The following is a 21,391-nucleotide window of genomic DNA, read 5'->3' on the forward strand; positions in this document are numbered from 1 at the left end:
GGCTCATTCCCACAAAACGACAAAAAGAAGTATCTTCGCGCAGTCGCCATCAGTACTTGTAACAAGTATCCTTAAGGGGATGTTACCTATTTAGTTTGATGAACTTTGTTAGGGAGCTTTGCTGTGGAATTGCCCTTGTTTTATTACTAGTAATAGTTATGTAGGGTTAAATTAAGACACTTGAAATATTACACGCCATTAAACTTGTTAATGTCTAAGTTTACATATAATGTTACAGTTTTTGTGCCTTGCTTAAAACAAATGTCATAGGAAAATACACATCTGTAGAAGGGGATCGGGTGACACTCCCCTAGACACCCTGTGAATGCAGCACCTTGGGTCCAAGGTCGAGGGTGGGGAATCAGGGAAGGGTGGCTGGTGAGAGTCCAGGACATGCTTGTTTGGCCTATTTAAGAGAGTGCGCTATATCATGCTAAATTTGCAAAGAGTTTAACTTGAGAAGCTTAAAAAATTCAGTAGAAAATACATTTTCACAGCGGATTAGGCTGGAACAGACTATTTTGAGCCAAACAGATCCTGGAGATAAACCAGTTCAGCATCTTCCTTTTGCAGCTAACGGGCTGAGGCCCGGAGGAGTCGGGCTTTGTCAGGACCTTGCAGGAAGCCAGTGCAGCTGGAGAAGTGAACCCAGGACTCCCTGCCTGCTCCTCGCCCTTCCCCCCCCCCCCCCCCCCCCCGCCTGCAAAAATGCTCACCCAGCCTTTGCAGAGCATTTTCCTGGATACAAAGAAATTCGCTGTTACTGCTAAAGTCAAGGCTTTACAAGTTGCTTTGATAATAATTTAGTAAAGCTACATAATTAGTTGCAAATAATTTATAGTTAATGAAGGAAATGGATATGCTCAATAAAAAGCCATTTATTAATGATTATGCCCTGGCCAGAGTTCTTGAGCTAATTTAAGGGAAAAAAGCAGGATTATGTCAAGAGTAGAGTAATCACCAGAGTCCAAGGGAAAGAAGGAAAGCGTAGGCCTTCCTTATGTGAATTGGAACTTGGGACTGGCCTGTGTCTCTCTGTCCGTCTCTCCCAGAGTCTCTCTGTGTCTCCTGTCTGATGGTACCTCTCCCCATCTGTCCTGTCTGTCATTCTGTCTGTCCCTCATCCTCACTCTCCACTCCATTCTTCCGGCTTGGTCCTGGTCCTCTGCCTCTTGGTCCCCTGTACCTACCTCAGTCCGCTGTCTCCCAGTTGCTCTCCCTCCTTCTTCTGTCCTTCCACCTCAGGTGTGGTCACCTCTCGGTGCCATTTCTGTCTCTCCCTAATGACTTGCTCTATTTTTCACCGTCCCCTCAGACCAGCCACTTTGCTTCAGTCACTTCCACACACTAATTCCGTCTCTCACCCCATTTCCAATTCCCCGGGCAGCCTTCTGATCCACCTACTTCAGCTTTTCTCACCACACGGCATGTTCCTGCCACTCGTAGTAACTGGCTGCCCGGTGGCCCGTCCTGGTCTAGTTGGGCGCAGGGGTCCCGGGGCCGCAGGAGTGCTGGGTGAGGCAGCCGGTCTTGGGCAAAATGCTCCCATATAGGATCTCAGTCAGTTCTCACCACAGCCTTGGGGATGTGGAAGCTCAGGCCTCGCCCCCTCGGAGCCTTTTAGCTCAGGGCCCTGCTGCCGGGAGGTGGTGGCGCTGGGAGCCAGCCTCCGAAGTGAGCACTGCACCATTGTCCTGGTGCTGGGCTTCCGTGAAACGGGTCAGGTGTTCCTGTCAAGTCCAAGTGCTCTGGTGCTGCGGGGGCCTGCCTGTCTTTTGCACCTGTGTGCAAGTTACTATTAAAGCACCTGAGCTATCAGTATAGACTTGAGATCGGTAGGATTTTATGAAAACTTTGTTTGAAACCCTGCGTGATGTCTACTAACAGCGTCACATGCTTGGGGTCTGAAGAAGAGTTCTTGGATCTAGGTCAAGTCCTTATAGAAACACGAAACTAAGATTTAAACATGTAAACCTCGCTAGCTGGTTTTGAAACATCCCCTCTAGCCCTTTTAAAGAAAATATGAAGCTCTGGCATAAATCAATCTTTGATTAATTAGTGGTGAGCGACCTACATTTGTCATAACCCCGGGCGTCCGTCCATGAAGACTGTGTACGGACCTAAGAACTGGAAGCCTGTTCGGGAGGGAGGTCATCATTTCTGCCCTATCTTGCTTGCAAACGAAGATTATAAGGATTTTTGTGCATTCCGTGAAATTTGCTGTGATGAAATCTAAGAACCAAGAAACGCAGGGTGGAAATGGGCTGAGCAGTCAGGGAGCTTTCATTTCCGCTCCCGGCCCTCCCGCTTTGACCTCCTGCCGCAGGGCCCTGTGGGCACCCTGTAAGCTTTGCCCAGAGGCCGCTAATCCCCCAGCAGCTCGTTCGGGCTCCGCCGGCAGCTGCTCCCTGTCACAGCCAAGGCCAGGCGGGGAGTGGCCCTGGACCCCTGTGAGTGGCCAGCGGGAAGCTCTGTGTCACTGAGACCCAGGTACAGTCTGCAGGCGGACTTTCTCGTCTCTCTCGGCTTTTCAAGGAAGAGGGGTCGGGCAGGATGCCGACACTGGAAGCCTTTGCTTGCTCAAGAGCTTTTCCCTGTCACTTGTGCTATTTTTTCTGATTCCAATGTGATTTTGGTTTATGAAAAGCTTCCCGGGGCTTCTCCTTCTAGATCCTTTAATTCCATGAAGCGAAGGGCACCTTGCCTGGAGGCTGGGACCCGGGTCCCCACGTGGCCCGGTCAGAGCCCAGGTCCGCGGGCAACGCTGGCCCTCAGAGGAGGAAGCAGGCCCAGCAGAGGCCCCCGACGCCCCGCAGGTCGGGTGCGGGGGCGCTGGGCGCACCCTCCCAGGGCACGCGAGGTGGTTTAGAAATGGCACTATCGGTAGTAAAAGCCAGACAGATGAAAGGACCCTATTAAAAAATTAACATGCGACGTGAGTCCATTTACATGATATGGTTTGTGTGTTTGTGTGTGGGGGCGAGGAAGACATTCAGACTCGGGGGCTAAAGGAGTTGGGAGCGAAGGTAGCTCGCACTCTAAGATGGCTGTCAGATGACAGGCTGCCGGGTGGACGGGAAAGCGGCGAACACCGGGCACGTGGCCGGGCTTTCTCGGAGCGCGGGAGCGGGAGCCAGGTCAGGAGGGCTGTGCCCGCGCCCCTGCCAGGGAGCCACGGGGGGAGCGCTCATGCCTCTTCTTGACACGTTTTATATTCATTCACTCATTCAAATGAGCACATACGGACTCTTATAATAAAAAATAAACCAAATTAACTTAAGATTAAAAAAACAAGAAAGCCATTTTAGGGAGGGAAAAAGGAAAAAAATGGCAATGTGCACTGGAGTAGGTTATTTTAAGTTTAAGTGGTAGCCTATGTGAATGGCACAAAGTTACGAAGGTGCAAAGGGCTCTCTGTGGGGAAAGCAAGCCTCCTCTCCGTGCACAGCCGTCCACTTCCCCTCCCGCGGCCAGTTTTGCCAGATTCGTGCGTGTCATTGCAGAGATGCTTTATGTTTTCACAAATATATGTATTTGTATGTATAAATGGAGGAGAGCCCTCCAAAGTGGTTGCAAGATAGAAACACTGTTCTGTATCTTTTATTAAAAATTAAAACTATGTACTGGTCTTAGTGATACATATAGAGCTGTCTGATTCTTTTTTTTATTGTTTGTACAATATCCTGTTGCATAAGCTGGTTTTATTTAACCAGCTTTCCACGGATGAGCATTTGAGTTGTTTTTTGGTCTTTTGCTTTAGAAACATTACCGAAGTAAATACTTACGGCTGTGTCCTTTGGCATGTATGGTACATCCGTAGGACAAATATCTTGACATGGAATCATCAAATTTCTCTCCAGAGGGGAGGTAAACGCGCACTTTTTTCTGAAATGAATGAAATGACCGGTGTTCTCTGGAGAAGAAGTGCTGCGCTGGAGCGACAGGGACTTTCCGAAGGCATTAGGCATAGCAGGGCCTCCCATGGCTCCCCTAACAGGCTCTGTCCTCTCAAGGAGTTCTTTTTGCTCAGTCCTTGGTTTTTATCTTTCAGATTAAGGAGGATCTGAAGAAGAAAAAAGCGTTTAGTGAGATGCTACTATGTGCCAGGCCTAGGCTCAGATCGGCCACAAAGATCATCACTTACTTCCTGCCGCTCTCCTGTGCAGTGTGCGTGTGTATAGATACACTAGCCACGGTCGCAGGCGAGAAACAGGAGGCCCAGAGAGGCTAGGTAACTTTCCCAAGGTCGCAGGGTGGAGACGCAGAGAGGAGGGCCAGATTGCAGACTCTGGAAGAACCCGTGCTCGGTGTGACTCATCCTCTCTCTCCCTGTCCCCGCCCCGCCCTCCCCAGACTCAGAAATCTCTGTAGCTCCTGCCTTGCCGAAAATCTGGGGCTGCATTGAGCCATGAACTAGGTAACTAGCTACAGAGGATGGAGGTCACGTATGGTTGACCTATCCCATGTGACATTGCTTGTGCTTCAAAAGTCCCTTTTAATACATTTGCAGGGAATAAAGAGAAAGTTTGCTGTTGGATTGTAAGGATTGCCCTTAACCTACAAAGGGCTGTGTTCCACAAGTTCCTTTTTGTTTACTCACTGTAAAGGAGAAGACAGCCCTGAAGCAGCGATGCTCTGAATGCTCGTTGGCTTCTGGGCCGAACCACAGAGGCCCATATAACCTACAACGAATGTCCCAACGAAGTACGGTGGCCATAATTCCTCGGTGCGCTCGGTCCACACGCCTAGGGCCACAGGGATGAGGAAAGTTGGAGAGGGGAGAGCTCCCACATTCTCTTGGGCAAATACCTAGGTGTAAATAGCTGTATCACATGGGACACGGCTACAGTGAGGCAGGGGGCTGGCGGCTGGGACCAAGGACACAGGACAAAGGGCACAAGAGGGCTTGCCTAGGTGTTACAGACATCACTGCGTAACAAATGGCCACTTACTACTTTTGAAAGTTAGATGTTTGTAGGCTGGCAACTGCTTCCACTTTTTGTTTCCAATGGCTTTATTCAACTAATAACCTCTCACGCACATGGGCTTCAATTAAAGAGCTTGGATATAATTTGGTGTCATTTTTCAGCTCAAGACATAAGGAGCTTTTTTCCTCTCATAAAAGCCAGGGTAAATTGTTTTCATAGGTGATAGGGGTTATTATGGTAGCTTTTCATTTTCCTGTTTGTTTTATCAGAAGTGGTGTCACTTCCAGGGTAGACAGAGAGAAGATGGTGCTCTTTTGAGGTAATCTTGTGAGGTGGCCACTAGGTTACTTTTTGCTTCCAGACTAAAGGGGACCCGTGTCCTTATCTCTTTTTGCCCTTAACCTCGTCCGTTCCTGGATGTTTGGTGGGATGGGGTTAGCACTTCTAACCCTGTAATAGGCGGAGAGTAATTTCCGCCTATTGTGGAAAGTGGAAGAAGAAGAGGAGGAAGAAGCCAAGCTTATACATCTCTAGCTGATAAGCTGGTGGGAGTATGTCCACCCTGACCTACCCTACCATTTGTGTTACGTACATGTTGTCCTTCAGCAGTGGTCATTGCGGCATTTCCGTGTCATTGCTACTCTGAAAGTTCATAGCCACCAATTTTCTTTACCTACTTTGACGTACTACTTTATTAGCTATTAGCAGGTAGCATCACCTACCAATTGTTATTAGATACTAGGTAGTATCTAGTCTTGTTAATACTAGAACTTTCTACGTGATTGAGTATAGCTTCAGCTTGAATTTCATCTGATAGAATACAGTTTTCTCCTTTTATACATTTCGTAGTGAGGCACAAATGAAATAATCATAAGTTGAAAAAAGTATCTCAAGAAACAATATATGCTTCTGTGGCATTTCTGCCTTCCGTGGATTGACCTACAAGATTGGATTTTCTTAGTCTGAAACTCATTGAATATGGTAAATGAAATTTGTCCTTCCTGAAGTCTACCAGGCCTTTCATTTGCCTGGGAAGGGTGCTCCTGCTGAGACACCAGCGGATGTTTCTCAGTGATGGTTTAGGTTTTTGGTTAACTGTAGGGCTTTGCTTGGTTTGAGATGAGACGTAGTTGAGATATAACATCTTACAGTAAAATGCATGATTTGAAAGTATACAATTTGGTAAGTTTTGACATCTGTATATGCCCATAAAACGATGACCATGATCAAGATAATGAACCATTCCATCTCCCTCGGGAGTTTTCTGTCGCTCACTCCCTTTCTCCCCTGTCCCTTTCTGTCTCCCACACCTACCCCAGGCAGCCACCAAATCTGCGCTCTGCCACTATGGATTACCTTGCATTTTCTAGAGTTTTATATAATGGAGTCATACGATAGGGACTCTCTTTAGGTCTGGCTTTAGTTACTCAGCTTAGTAATTTTCAGATTCATCTGTGTTATGCATATCCACAGCTCACCCTTTTTATTGCTGAGTAGTAATTCGTCACATGGCTGTACCACAGTTTGCTATCGGCTCACCTTTATGGACGTTTAGGTTGCTTTTAGTTTTCAGTCACTTCGAATGAAACTGCTCTGACCATTCATGTATAAGTCTTAGGATGTATTTATACTTTCTTTCTGTTATACTTTCTGTTAGGGAGGTTTTCTGTGGGGTGGTGATGTCTGAGCAGAGGCCTGAAGGAAGTATAAAGGGGAGAGGGGTGGGCGCTAAGTGTTTGGGTGGGTCCTCAGGTCAGAGCTGCCGTGCAAGGAGGCCCGTGAGGCTGGAGCCCGATGACGACGGAGCGAGGGCAGCGGTGCACAGGAGCAGCTCACGCCGACCCTGGAGACTGTTGTGGGCCCGGGGTGGTGGTTCTGAGGGATGAAGGAGGTGTTGGAGGGTCCTGCGAAGACGTGTAACATGACGATTTGCATCCTAGCAGAATCCCTCTGTGGGCTTGAGTGGGGAGGGATGTGGGGACAGGGGACCAGCGGGAAGACTGGCCGCAGGCCAGGCAGACGGCGCATGCGCTCGGGAGCCGATGAAGGCGTCAGATGCTGCGTGGGTTCGAAGGCCGAGCCGCAGGGCGTGCTGATGCATTCGGTGCGCGTGGGAGAAAGGCAGAGGGAACCCTGACTCCACGTTCTTTGTCCAAAGCTACTGGAAGAATGGAGTGGACATTTTCAGATGTCGGGGAGCCTGGGAGAGGACTGACTTTGGGTGACAGAGCCAGAGGGCATCAGGAGTTTGACTTGGGTCACCTCAATATGCAAATGGTTATGTTTAGCAGATATTCTTGAACTCAGTCTAATATTTCATCAAGAGCTTGGGACTGGAGGTAAACGGAGGCCTTGGCCATGCCAGTGGCCTCATTAAGTTAAGTGGTGGTTTCCCTGTACAATGAGCTGCCCCTAGAAGCGGCCCCTCCGACACTGCTCTTGCCTCCGATGAAGCCGGCCCTATTTGGCCACCCCATACTGTGTAACCGGCTTTAATGCGTCATGACTGTGCCCTTCTCTTTGCCTGGCTGTGTGTAGGCTTCAGCCTGGGAGCCAGCTGCATCGGTGTGCAGGTGGAGTGCAACCGACGTACAAAGAACTCTTTCTTGTGCATAATCACAACCTTTAAGAGGCTGGAGAGGCGAAGGAGAGCTCCGTTTTGATTGTTCTTGCAATCTGCTGCTTTCCAGGTCATCATAGAGGCTGTTTGCTCATTGAATGTGGCCTCAAACCCCCAGCTGGACCTTCTGGGAATGAAGCTTGGGTGAGGGAGGAGGTGAAGAGAACCTCCTGTTGGGAGAGGACCCAGCTGGACCATGTCCCCAGTGTTGCTGGGCTATGCATGTGGGAGATATTCATGTGCAAAATTGAAAGGCGAACCATCTTGAGATTCCCTCCAGCCTTAAGGCTCCACCGTCCTTTCTGACCTCACTTTTGTGGATTTTCTCTCGTCTGCCCGGCCCTGCAGGGGCTTCCGAACTCCCCCTGCCCAGCCCGACATTCACCCCTCCCCCGCCCTCCCTTCCTCAGAGAAAATGAACTTGCAGGAACTCTTGCCGTCTTCCTTGTTAGGAGACAAGAACAAAATAAACGGTTTCCGATCATTTCTAAGGACTTCAGATGGCTCCTGGGGTAGTTCAGAATCAGGTAGATTTTGATAAGGCCTCTCGGGCACTGTTTCAGATTTCAGTTCAGGTCATGAGCGTTCCTCCCATTTTCAGCTGAAAAGAAAACTGGTGTTGGAGGGAGACAGTTTCAGTAGGAATGCTTTTACGCTGTCTGCATCAACTTCTCCGAGCCTGGAACCACTTCCAGCAAGAAGTAGGTGACAGGCTATCCAAATAAAGAGTGGCCTTCTGAAAGCACTTCATTCCAGCGGCGAGGGCTTTCCATAATCCTGACTTGCATTTGGAGAAAGGGAAGGCCGGGTTGGGCCAGGGCTCTGATCTCCCTCCCCCCACCCCCCAAACACACTTTGATCTGTGAAGCATGTCTAATCCTCAGCCAAGTCTGCTGGAACTTTATCCAGAGCAGGAAAAGGGGAAATATTTTTCCTTTCTTGGGTGGATTTGTATTTATATAAACCCTTGGCAATGAAAATGGATCCAAGTGGCCGGCACACGCGTCTGAGGGGAGGCAAGGTGGCACGAATGAATGGCAGGAGGAGGCCCGGCCGTCCGCCCCTCTGCCCTGAGTCAGCTTGGACTTGGGTCAGTGGATGTCTGACCTTTCGAGGGTCGGCGGGGAGAGGGTGGCATGAGACCTCCGTGCATTTTCTGAGGGACATGCCTGCATGCAGGACCATTGTAGAACAGCTTCGGCCGAGCCAGCAGCCTGCCAGTGAACTCCTGGTCTTGGCTCCAATGAGATATGTGGACAGGGTGGGGCCAGAGCAGGTTGACAGTTGTGAAACACAGAGTTTATTCTTGTGTTGTTATTTATTAATTATTACATTATTTTCATACAAACAACTGTCAGCCTACTTCTGCCCCATCCTGTATGTATGTGCATGATTCATTCACTTCATTCCGTTGTCGTTACTAAGAGAATGCTGTAGGAGGCCTTCGATGTTTTCTCCAACTCAGCCTCAGAAGGAAGCTTTGCCTTCTCACCATGCGTCCCACTGTTGATTTACTGGCATGGCTTTGTACCTTTTAGGGCTAACCCTTTCCACTTCTCTTGGGTAGTGAGTTTTGAAAGTGTGCTTGCCATCCATATGAATGCTTTCTTGTCATAAAACCACCTCATTAAAGCTTCAAGTTGTAACTCATGGTTTTACATTTCTAGGATAATGGGTGGTTCATTTTTAGACCTTCTAGAAAAATTTCATACAGAATTTAAAGACAGGATCTCTTGTTTTTGTGTTATTGCCGTTTGTATATTATCTGGCCTAAGGTGAAACTGATGAAGATGCTGAGAACAGCAAGTAGAAAGAACGTTGATATCCAACAGTCTTTTCTTTCGCTATTGTTCTCTTTTTTAGAACCAAAAGCAAAGCCCTTCCTGGTAGGCGCCTTCGCTTCCTGCATCTTCCTTGGAGTAATTTCTCCTACATACTAATAAATGCCACATGAGCCAGGTTCACCTGCTGTCCCGGATGTTTATTCAGCTCCCAGGGACACTCGTTTTGTCCTCGGTGGGAGCCTCACATTTCAAAGTGGAATCTTCCTGAAGTTTCTCTTCATCCCAGTGCCGTGATGAACACCTGGGGAGGGAAACGTCTCAGGGACTCTGTGGAGAGGGTCCATGCAGAACAGCCTGAGAGGCTTTTGTTCCACTGCAGGTGATGGAATAGGGGGGCTGTAGGAGAGGGAATGTCAAACAGCCAAGCCTGAGGCAGCAGCAGGAAAGAGCGTTGAATGTATGTAGATCAAACAAACAAACAAACAAAAAGAGACAGAGGAAAGGGAAGATTATAATATGAAGGACGTGACTAAACTCAGGCAGGTTTTTTTCCCCTTGGTTCAACTTCAGTCAAACGCTTTGGAAGAGGTGTGATCTGAGGTCACAGCTCTTTTGATCCAGAAGAGACTTGAGCGGTTATTGAATAGGGAGGGGCCCCATGGACCAAATGCCACGCTTCTTGGCACGGCATGCCTGAGACGCCCAGTCACCCTCTGTCCTTCAAGCCAACAACAACAGAAAAGCCTTATGTAATTACAAGCAGACATCACTGTTAGGACCACAGTCGCTGTCAGGGACTGGGCTGAACAAGGAAAAGTTCAGCTCGTTCACTGCAGATGCCATAAAAGGAAAAAATTAAGGTGTCATTTGTGCCCACGTGGGGCCTGCGTGTGGCATCATTACATTACCCCTCAGGGGAATCTGAGGACTTCATAGGTGAGGTGTAAGTCACAGAGGAAGTCCAGGGTATGATCTTTGTTCTTCCTCCTGCCTGTAACTGTCACCAGTACCATCAGTTTGGAGGAAGAAGTTGAAGGGAAGTGTTCACGTTTAGTTTATTTAGGGCAGCTTGATGACCAGGCCATGCAAACTCACAGAAGATAGATACTGAGTGCTGTCCCTAGTTCAAGGACGTCATTAAGAAACCCATTGGCCTGCTTCTGTTTGGCTTTTAGATTAGTACTCTCTTACTGGTAAGACTTTACAAATTGTCCCCCAAGTTCAAGGCACGGAAGAGCATTTCTGAGTGCTTTTTAACAAAGAAGTCCCAGCATTCAGAATCAAACACTGGACTTGAGAATTCAACCAGTGGCTGGACGTTGGTAAATTGCCTAGAACTCACTGGATTCTGACATTTTGAAGAATTGCAGGGTCGCGTGGTGAAAATGAAAATGTAATTCCGGAAGAGGCTCCCCGTTTCTGATGGTGGACGTTTTTGCAGCTGCCTTTGGAATTCATCCTGTAGGATGTAGCTAGTTAAGCAGTCCTATCAGTGTGACTCATTTCCAAGAGGAACTAATTGAGCCAAAAGCAAACTCTGCTCACAGAGAGAACGCAGCTCCCCTGCAGTTTGGGTGACCACTCCCTGGATCCCGGAACTCCCTAAGGGGAGAGATACATGGCCAAGTTTTTGGCAATGTCTATGGGCATGCCAGCCGACTTCCTGGTGGCCCAGCTGAAAGGTTCCTGTTGAATCTGTGGGTTCCCCATCCAGCTTTCCTAGGAATTTCGTTGGTGCCCAGAGGACAGGTCCCTGCTAGCTTCAGTCAGCTCACTGGGGACTAGTCTGTCCTGGGGCAACCCAAGGGACCTCTCCACCATCTAGGGGGCTGTGCCATGCCCTGTCCAGCTGGGTCTGGGCAGGGCTTCCCCTACATCCAAGGTTTTCTTCCTTAGTCTCCCTCTGCCTTAAGGTGTTCTTTAGAGTTCTCTTTCCTCTTTTTTTCCCTGAAAAAGGTCTATAACAGCCCTGGCTGGTGGTGTGGCTCAGTGGACTGAGCACTGGCTTGAGAACTGAAAGGTCGCTGGTTCCCAGTCAGGGCACTTGCCTGGGTTGTGGGCCAGGTACCCAACTGGGGGCGTGCAAGAGGCAATCAATCTATGTATCTCTTGCACACTGATGTTCCTCTCACTCTCTTTCTCTCTCTCTTCCCTTCTCTCTAAAAGTAAGTAAATAAAATCTAAAAACAGGCAACTTTTAAAAAAAAGTCTATAGTTGTTTATATAAGGCCTCGTTCTGTGGCTTCTGTCTCCTGAGCAGACCTGATGGATCCGTAAGGCCAGCAGATCTCAGCCAGGAGTGGGACTAAGGCCGACTGTCCCCAGAGGCCAGCACGGCTTACTGCTTCTCTAGGACCGGCCAGATCTTGGACGTTAAGCTGATTAGTGCAATTAAAATGTTTCACTTTACTTTCACATTTTTGATGAAAATCTATTTTTATCAAAACAGTAGTTATTTCACTGTTACTATTTTTAAAACTGGACCTTTGTCTTTGTCTCTGGAGCCTTGCAACCTTCCATTCATTCTCCCATTCACTCTTGCACTTGCGCCTCCATCAACCACCCATTCATTTTGGTTGTTCCCACACGGAGCAGGAGAGGGAACCGAGAGGAACAGGCCCAGTTTTCTAACTGGTGATTTCAGATGCAGTACAGTCGGCTCAGCGTACAAGTGACAGGTACAACATAGTTCACAACTTTTTTGAAGCATCGCCTCTGCTTGTGGTCTCCACCCACTTCCCATTCCTTACTGAGGCGAAGACCCTGCAGTTACACATTCATCCCCACCTTCCTGCTGAGGCTGCTTTTACCAAAGCCTCCAGGGACCTCCAAACCCAGGGCTCCCTTTTCTGTTGTTATTTTGCTTGTCCATTCAGCAGAATTTGGAACAGCTGATCACTTCCTTTTGCTTGCCTTCGTGCACACGCTTGTTGCCCTTCTGCCTCCTGGCAGTTCCTGGCTGGTCCCTTTTCTCTTCCCAGCCTCTAAATTTTCAGCCCCCCCAGGGCTTTGACTATGATTCCTTTCTCTTCTTTATCTACTCACTTTTCTAGGCAATGCTATCTACTCTTATGCCTTTAAATATCATCTAATTGGCCAGTCACTCCCGTATCTCTACCTCCAGCTTTAACCTTCTCCTGGAAATTCCGGATAGTACATGTAATTAGACACTCAATACCATGTCTGCCTAACAGGCAAATCTAACTTGGCTGGAACAGAACTCTTCATTTCTCTCCTTCCCACAAACCACCTTTTCTTTCAGTCTTGCAAATAACACCACCATCTGCCAGTTTCTCAAACCAAAGATTTGGAATTATCCTTGATTCTTCTCTGCTTCCTACCCCCACACCCAATTCACTGGCAAGTCTTGTTGACTGTACAAAACACACCCAGTCTCTCCGTCTCCCGAGCACCTCTGCAGACCAGGTCGCCTCCATCTCCTGTCCGCGTCCACGCGAGCCTCCAGTGGCATCCCCGCCCTCAGCTGGCCTCTCTACACAGCAGTCACGTGTTATTACTTTGTTTCTGCTTCCTTTACTCGTGGTCTTAAGTGCACACAGTGGCATGTTTTTAAATGTCGAGTGTTTACTTCTTCTGTGTATATAAATACTTTCTGGACTTTATTTTGTCTTAAGACAGAGTGTCCTTTTATCTCTGCCTGGCTTTCCTGTGCCATATAAGTGTGACCAAGGAGTTCTCCAGTCCTTGCTGTCGCAGACAACCTGCTGGGCGTGCAAAGTGGGGGACCTTCCTGCTGGCTGGTCCACAGGACGCCACCTTGGCCCTGAGGAGCCTGGGAAGCAGGCATTGGGCAGCTCATTATAGCTCCTTCCAGAGCTTGCTTGATGAAAAGGCAGCGGTGGGGGCTCGGGGCTGGACGGCTGTGAATTTTAGAATATCAGAGCTGAGAGAAGCCTTAAAAACATCTAGATAATACCTTATTTAATAGAACCTATGTATTTGTTTTAATTTCAAGACTACTGTTGCTGTTTGGAGGGATGTTCGTAACCTAGATCATTATCCCGGATTAGGAAGTAGGTTTTATCTGCACTGGAAAGAAAAGTTTGGGCTTTTAATATTGTGGTTTGGATCATCAGTATGATAAATTTTTAGTACTTTCATCATGTGTCTAATATTTGAGAGTTCTGGTGATTAGCAGAAAAAATTGAGCTCGTTTTACTTATCTCCAGTTCCTTTAAAAAAATTGTAATAAAACTTGGTGTTCTGTTCTTTTATGGGTGGGAGGCAAGGGGACAATTGATAGGAGTTTGTTAGCATTTTCATGCCAGAAATCTTGATCTAGAATGATTAAGAATAGTTGTCCGTAAGTGTAATGGGGACAAGGAAACAGTTTAGGGACCTACTACAGCCCCAGTTAATGTAGTGTGGTCTGTTTATCAGCCCAATCCCCACATCACCAGGGAGACTGATCACCTCGCCTGTTGCGGGTGAACAGAAAATCTCCAGTAGAGGAGAAAGCGCCAGCAGTTAAAACCAGCATACTTCCGTCTTTTTTTATTATTGACTCAAACATAAAAATAAACAAGCAGTCTCAGGACCTCTTCATCTGGAATGACCCATTTCACTCTAAATTCATTTGTGTTGCTCTGTCAATTTATGTTTCTAATTAGAACATACTTTCACGTTTACAGTTCCACATTGAAATGTCAGTCTTATAATTTTTAATGATGACAGAGAATTCCATCTGATTCATGTGTCAGAGTTTGATCATTTCCCCATTGTTGCATTTGGGAAGGTTACCAAGTTTTCACTGTTTTATAAATAGTGTTGCTATGAGTAGTCATTGTATAATTCTTGTCAGAGGGCAAGGCCTGCTTCTTGAAGCAAGTTCCTGAAAATGGAAATGTACCAGGTTACAAGTACATTGCTACGTCCTTACTCTGTTGACAAGGTTTTTTTGTTTTGTTTTGTTTTTTGGTAAATGTAACTTAGGGATTCATCTTTTGTGTTTGCTTTTGCTAGTGGTGACACATGTAAATAAATCTAAATTTTTTTTATTTGAAGTTTTTAAATTTCTGGTAAGGTGGTGTTTTGCCCCTAATTTATGGCCTAATCCGTGTGTATCAGTTTACCATTAAGAGTCTGGGTATTGATCATATATTCATGTGAATTCTTTATATATTGGGAATAGTAAGCTTTTATAAAATCTTATCACTATAATAATAGTGTCGAGAATGTACTAGATGCCAGACACCATGTTGAGATTTCCATATGTTGTTTAATTTATCTTCATGATATTCCAGCTATAGGACAGTTCTATATGGAGGGTAAGAGTGGGATCACATGGTCCTGGGTTCACGTTCGGGCACTGCCCCTTCCTCCTCGCGACTGTCCATTGATGAATCCCTAACTCCTTTGAACCTCACGTTTCTCTTGGGTATCATGAGGATGATAATTATACCTACTTCAAAGGGGTGTGATGAGGACTGAGATAATACACTTATAGTATAAACACAATAAATATTCAATAAATGTTAGCTGCTACCGCGACCATTTTTTCTTTCTTCTGAGGTTAATTTGTGTTTGTTTTTCAACTTGGTATATATGACATCATGGTGGCAGTGTCAAGCACACGTATTATCTTCCATTCGGATCATGAAAGTTACTGGGTCTTTTGAGTCCATACTCTCCACCCTTCCAGGTCTTCTCCAATCCTGCACGTTAGTATCAGCCTACCCTTCTTATTACCTCTCCAGCGTCTCATATAAGTTTCCGGGGTGGGGGGGCACCCATCATGCAGGTCTGGTGTTCCCTTTCTTTGCTCACTTGGCTCTCTAGGGGCTGAGACCCTCCGCATCCGAGACCTTGCCTCAGACTCCTGCATCCCGTGCACCTCCTGCGGCGCCTCGCACCCAGTAAGGGCTCCCTATTTAGATACTCAATGAGTGACTGTGCTGTAGTTTAAAATCAAATTTCTGTTAAAGAAATTTGAGACGATGAGCTTCTGTTTTATTTTACATGCTATGAAACACTCTTTGTATTCATGATAAGATAGGTCTTGTGTGGAGAGGAAAAAGCTGTTTCTGTTATTTTCTTAATTGAGCAGTTGGGGCACAGTTCTTAAATCCTAAAAATACTGCCACCATGCCGTAGTTTTTTGGAGTGCACTGTTGTACTGGAGATTGTGAACTCTTCTGCTTGTTGCTCAGTTTTCTATAGTACCAAGTGAATTTTTCGCATCCATGAAACTTCTTCGTGCCTTCTACTTTTGTGCCCTGTCTCAGTGGCTGGCAACGCTCCGGGGCACAGGACCTAGACAAAACCAGCTGCCTGGTCCTGCAAGATACTGGGGCTCTGGGGGGCGGAGGACAGGGATAGTAAAGCTGCTGCTTTCATAGAAATTAATAACCAGTGCTTAACAGTCTACTGTAAATTATTTTAAATTCTCTGGCAACCGGCCTGCTCACTGACACCTACAACATATCCAGCAAGGAAGCCTGCCGTGCCAGGCTGCTGCCAGGGAACGGTGCTTGGGGTCAGGGTTGACGTTTACATTTGTACCCTGGGCACTCAAGCAAAGCTGAAAGCCCAGGAGAAATCAGAGAGATCCATTGAGTCCATGTTCATACCCTGTGGGCACTCACTCTTGGGAGAGAAAGTATGAATTGAAAATATCAGGTGAGGCACTAAGCTAGGGCGGTCCAGGGCCAAGGGTGTTAACAGGTCTGGGGTGTTCAGAGCACCTTCCTGTTGCAGGTCTAGCTCTGTGGTTCGTGGTGGGTTGTTTGGTTTATGGAGCAAATCTGTTTAACAGGGAGAGCTTCTGACTTGTGAAGTGGTATTTGGACTGGATGACTTCCAGGGTTCAGTTTAGCTTGAACATGCTATTACTGTGACTTCTTTCTTTCACTTAGATAACACTTAGTGTTTACATTTTTAACTTGCATGTCTGCATTTGGGGATCTTAACTGGTGTTGGAGTATAGTTCTGATGTAGTTCAGATATCTATGATACAAGCTAGTCGTGGTAAGTTAAATTTTGCAGTAAATTTTGGTGTTGGCAGTAGTTTGGTTAAGGAACTCAAATTACCTTTGATTCCTCTTTTGCAAAACCATGTAAAAATGTTCAAACTGGGAAATAAATGTCTTCCATAGAAGACGTGTCAATGCTTAGTTCATTATTTAAAAATAGTGTCGTTAGATTGTTCTCCTAGGAAAGATGTGTTCTGATATAAAGAAGCAGTACCTACTTTGGGGGGGAATTAGAGGATGGTGGCGAAGGGTGAGTGCCCACAAGCTGGATCCCCAAGTTCACATACCAGGTCTAGCACTTGCGAGCCCTCGGCTTGGGGAACGCACCATCGCCTGCTGAGCCTTGGCTCCCTATCTGTAAAATGAGGATGAACCAACTAGGGACATAGTCACGATGAAAAGAGATGTACCTTTCAAGCTCTTGGTTCAGTGCTGGTGCAAGAGAATGTCAATCAATGTGAGCTCTGCTGAAGGTGAGGCGTTCAGAGGCGGGATTTTGAGGCAAAGGGTTTTTGTATCATCCCATGTTGACATGGGGTCTCTCGAATTTCAGATCAGTGATACAAGTGATGGCTGCCGTAGAGTTGACTTTGTAATTTCAGTAGCGCCTTTCTCCCATCGGCATGCATTTTCGGCCTTGGTTTGATTTGTTTACTTTCTGCACTTAAGAAGGTGAATTTAGGCCATAATGGGTACCGTCACCAGCCAGAAGCTTAGTGAACTCTATCAGAGCGAGAGCACCGTGCTGGCCGTGGTCTCAGAGGCAGGGCTGCTGGACAAGGGGGAGGAACGGAAGTCATCGCTGCTCTTAGCGAGTTAATGATCTAGCTGGAGGGAAATTCTATCCGGGCCATGCAGAGTACACAGATTTCCTTGGGGTATTGTGGTAATTATGTTAGTTACCTGTTTTTACTAGACCCCATGACGGTAAGACTGGACTGTGTTGGTCTTTTAAAATCCACACACAGACCTCCCCAGGAAATCCTCTGGCCAGAGTGAAGCGGGGTGTTTACCTTGATAACACCTTCCTGGCTGCATCTCCAGGTCATTCCTGCTGGGCTTGGTTGAAAGGCTGCCCCCTCCACCTGCATCCCTCCTGCCCTGTCCCCATCAGGGACACCTCCTTGGCAGCCCGTGCTCCTCTGGGCTCTGGGGACCCTGGCTCCATTTGCCCAACAGACAGATAAAGGTCTCTAGAGTCAGTCTGTGAAAAGCAAGGTGAGGAGAATATTGGCAGATGTTCTCCTTGCCCGGACCGGCGGCCTCCCTGCCACGACCCCCAGGATGTTCCCCATGGCGATGCCGATGAGAATTTTGGAGGGCGCTTGGGAGTTGAGCCAAGGTGGCTGTTCTGGCTGCACACTTGTTGTCAGGGGCCATTGTCTGTGGACCCTGCGCTTCCTCAGGACCTGCCCTGTCCGTGCTTCCTTCATCCCCAGCTCTGTGTTTCTGTCATCGGGTCCCATTTTGAAGACAAACCTCATTAACGCATTTTCCTCTCTCCTCTTGCAGGGGAGCTGCTGAGTCAGCCCAGACCGGAAGGAGTGGCAGAGATCATTTGCCCCAAGAACGGCAGCGAGCGAGTGAATGTTGCCTTGGTTTACCCACCTACACCAACTGTGATCAGCCCCTGTTCCAAGTGAGTCCCCACAGTGGCAGCCCCCATCCCCCACTCCTCATCCTGCCTCAGTGGTTGTGATAACAGGAAGCCAAGTTAAATTATATCGCAACAGACCTTGAAAATCACCGCCCACCCCCGCCCCAGGGCGGACCTAGTTATCTGGGTGACATCAACGCCATGGCTTGTGTAGCAAACTAGGAACTTTTATTTTTTTCTTATTTGCAATTTTTTTTTGAATTTTTGCTGAAAAAAAAATGCCAGAGCACTTCTAACAGCTTTATTGAGATATCATTTATATACTGTACAGTTCACTCATAAAAAGTGGGCAATTCATTGGTTTTTAGTGTATTTGTAGATATATGCAACTAAAAAAAAAAGCATTTTTTGATGGATAGTCTTAATTTGGTCATTGCAGAAGTAAGTGGGCCCTCACTTCAAGGAATAGTGTGGGCCCAGTAAATAAAGCTCACAGAAAAGCTGTGATAGATTATTTGTCCCCTGGGCCTGTGATTCTGTATCGGTCCTTGATAATCACAGGCTGCGCTGTTTGCTCTCATCTTCCCCCAAATGACCGGGGATGTTTATGTGCGAATGAAAAATTCATCCTGGTTTTGTGTGGGCGGGGGGGGGAGTCTTAAGAACCAAACAGTGAAAACACTTTTAAACTGAGATGAAATAACTCCTTACCACAAACCTTGAAAAATTGCAGCCACAGGTCGGCTTGGAGCAGATCTCGAATCTCATTTCAGCGAAGCATTCACGCAGGAAGCTTTCGTTTGTCTTCCTACATAGAAATCTTTTTTCGCACATAAGCTTTTTACAGGGAGGTGGGGAAGTTTGCATTTGAGTGTGGTGACCTGTCGTCCCATGTGGAGGAACGTGCTCTCAGGCTGCATTCCGGAGAGCTGTGTGATAGGACCCGAGCCTCCGTCCCTGAAGTGGAGGCTTCCCTGCCTTGGGTGCGCTCTCTGCAGAGTGGAGTTGGGGGCGGGGCCTCCATCAGCAACTGTCATAGCAGACTGCTGTCCCTTTTCTCCAAACTGGGTGACTCATTAGACAGAACACCCCTAATCTCTGTTTACTGGGAAATATCGCTGAACACCCAAAGGAAACTCTTATCTCATGCCATTTTATTCAAAACATTCTTTTAGCTAATGTGAATATAGGTAGCATAATTCCTCACTACGATGACCCTAGGCATAGTAAAATGTTGAAATGCTTCTTAAATATTAAGTAGAATTACATAGTAACTTCTCATGTTAACCAGAAAACTGCCTGTCCTGAATATATCAAACGAACAGAAATTGTAGTGTTCTTTGAATTGGTCTCTTTGTCAGATACACCAGGATAAGGACAAGGAAACATTACAGAAACAGCAAGGTGTCGAATGGAGGAAAAACAGCTGTTCAATACACTTTGCATTTGGTATAGACTTTCGTGAGCCAGGAGAGACTCTAACCTATTTTGCTGTAGACACGTGGCATTTACTAGGCAAGATAGAGTTAGGACTTACAATATCCATTTGCACCAGAAATCACGGTGACTCGGAGCCAGCTTTATCAGTGTTTTCCCATGGGCTCCTTGTTGTACTGCCACAGAAAGACACTTACACCAACCTGAGAAAATGCTACCAGCCACACTCTCTCTCACACGGTTTATTATACCTAATGAACAAGTCTTTAGAGTCCTGGGTAATCAGAGCCACCTCGCCTCAGACATCTAGATGCTGGAGGGAATGCCTTTAGAATTGAACTGCTTTTGACTGAGCTATGTGAATGGTTTTATTTTGAAATGGATTTTTTTTTAGTCTCACACTGGCAGGTTTGGAGTGTAGTCCTCAATTCTAAGTGAAGGAATATCTATGAAAACAAACAGGTCAGGCCAGGCCCAGTGGGAAGTCTAACTTACAAGTGGATGGCAATGTACTGGAAGCAGGGGATTTAGGAGACTGAAGAGGAGAGCTGTTGTAGGAGGTAATCTTCCCTCCGCACACCTGGGTATGAGCCTGAGAGTTAGACCTGGGGTCCCAGCAGGTACGGGAAATTGGGAGACTGGGGCTATTTCCCTGGCCTTGCATCGCCAGCCAAGTTAACTTGAGCAAGTCACTCTAGAGTGATCTTTGACTTCTGTCATCCCATAAAGTGCAGGTGGATGACTCTAAGGGTAGGCTCCCTGGCCAGTGGTCCGTATAGAGCTTCCCTGGTCAACAATCAATTGGCAGCGCCAAGTAAAGCTGACCCACGCTGCCTGGATCAGCACAAGCCATTCTGCCCATGGTTCACCTTTAGAGCTGAACATACAATTATTGTTCAAACCAGGGAAGGACAGAGAGGGCCAGGCCGGCTGTTTGTAATTACTACGCCAGGACGATAAGCATCAACCAGAGCTGTCTCAGGCATATAGATTAATCACCCTACTCTTAGGTCATTGATCTAGGTCTTAGGGCGGTTTTTAAAATGACCTTCCAAGCTCTTCTTTGACCAGTTTTCTCCTCTTCTTTGTAGGTCAAGTTAAAGACTTCTCATTCAGCTGCCTGCCTTTGACTATGTATATAATAGTGGTGCTGGTATTTGATTGGATATTCCTTATGGGTTTTAAGCTTTTCTGTTGCTTATTTTTTAAATGTTTTAGGTGTTTTATTCCCCTGTTGGGAGTGACAGAGAATGAAGAGTAGGTAGTGACTTTTTAGAAAACATGGTTTGCTCTCATAGCTTGTCTCAGTGGTTGGTGGTTGAGGTCTGTACCTGTGGTCCACTGGGGAGAGGTTACATGTCCTGCGTGGAAGGAAGTGCCTCTCCTCCTGCACCTCCCCCTCCAGGAGAAATCTAGGTGCCGAGTGGCTTCTTGTCCCCTTGGCTGGTTCTCAGATAGGGATGTAATTTCCTTGCTTGGCTATCCTGGGCTGGCTATCGAGGATATTTGGATTTAGGATGAGATGAAAATTCATCTAGCAGCAGATTTGCTGTGTTGCTCTAAAAATTTTTGACCTCCTTATGGGCATGACTCTGATATATTTTTTTATATCTTTACCCAAGGATATGCTTAATGATTTGAGAGAGAGAGAGAGAGGGAGGGAGGGAGGGAGAAAGAGAATGAGAGAGAGGGAGGCATTGATTGGTTGCCTCCTGTACACTCCTAGACTGAGGATTGTACACACCCAGACTGGGGCTCAAACCCGCAACCTTTTAGTGTACGAGATCACACTCCAACCCACCTGAGCCACTCAGGCAGGTCCTGATACATTTTTAAAAGCTTTATTGAGGAATACTTTCATACCATAAAACTGGCCCATTCAATGATTATTCATATATTTGCAATTGTCAATACAATCTAATTTTAGAACATTCTTGTCACTCCAAAGAGAAACGTCTTGCCCGTTTGTAGCCACTTGTCTCTAATACAGCACCTAGCTCCCTGAGGTCAATGCATGGTTTCAGTGTCACTTT

General features: G+C 46.9%; 1 protein-coding gene across 1 annotated transcript in view; it reads left to right on the forward strand.

The window, feature by feature from the left end:
- MFHAS1 (multifunctional ROCO family signaling regulator 1) overlaps positions 1-21,391 on the forward strand; it is a 65,133-nt gene that overhangs the window by 34,464 nt on the left and 9,278 nt on the right. Inside the window, exon 2 of the mRNA XM_054566087.1 lies at positions 17,837-17,963. Within this exon, the coding sequence (XP_054422062.1) occupies positions 17,837-17,963 (127 nt within the window). The remainder of the gene's footprint in view (positions 1-17,836; positions 17,964-21,391) is intronic.

The sequence above is a fragment of the Pteronotus mesoamericanus genome, unplaced genomic scaffold, assembly GCF_021234165.1.
Source record: "Pteronotus mesoamericanus isolate MK-2021 breed Mesoamerican mustached bat unplaced genomic scaffold, CSHL_Meso_final contig_169, whole genome shotgun sequence".
Taxonomy (NCBI): domain Eukaryota; kingdom Metazoa; phylum Chordata; class Mammalia; order Chiroptera; family Mormoopidae; genus Pteronotus; species Pteronotus mesoamericanus.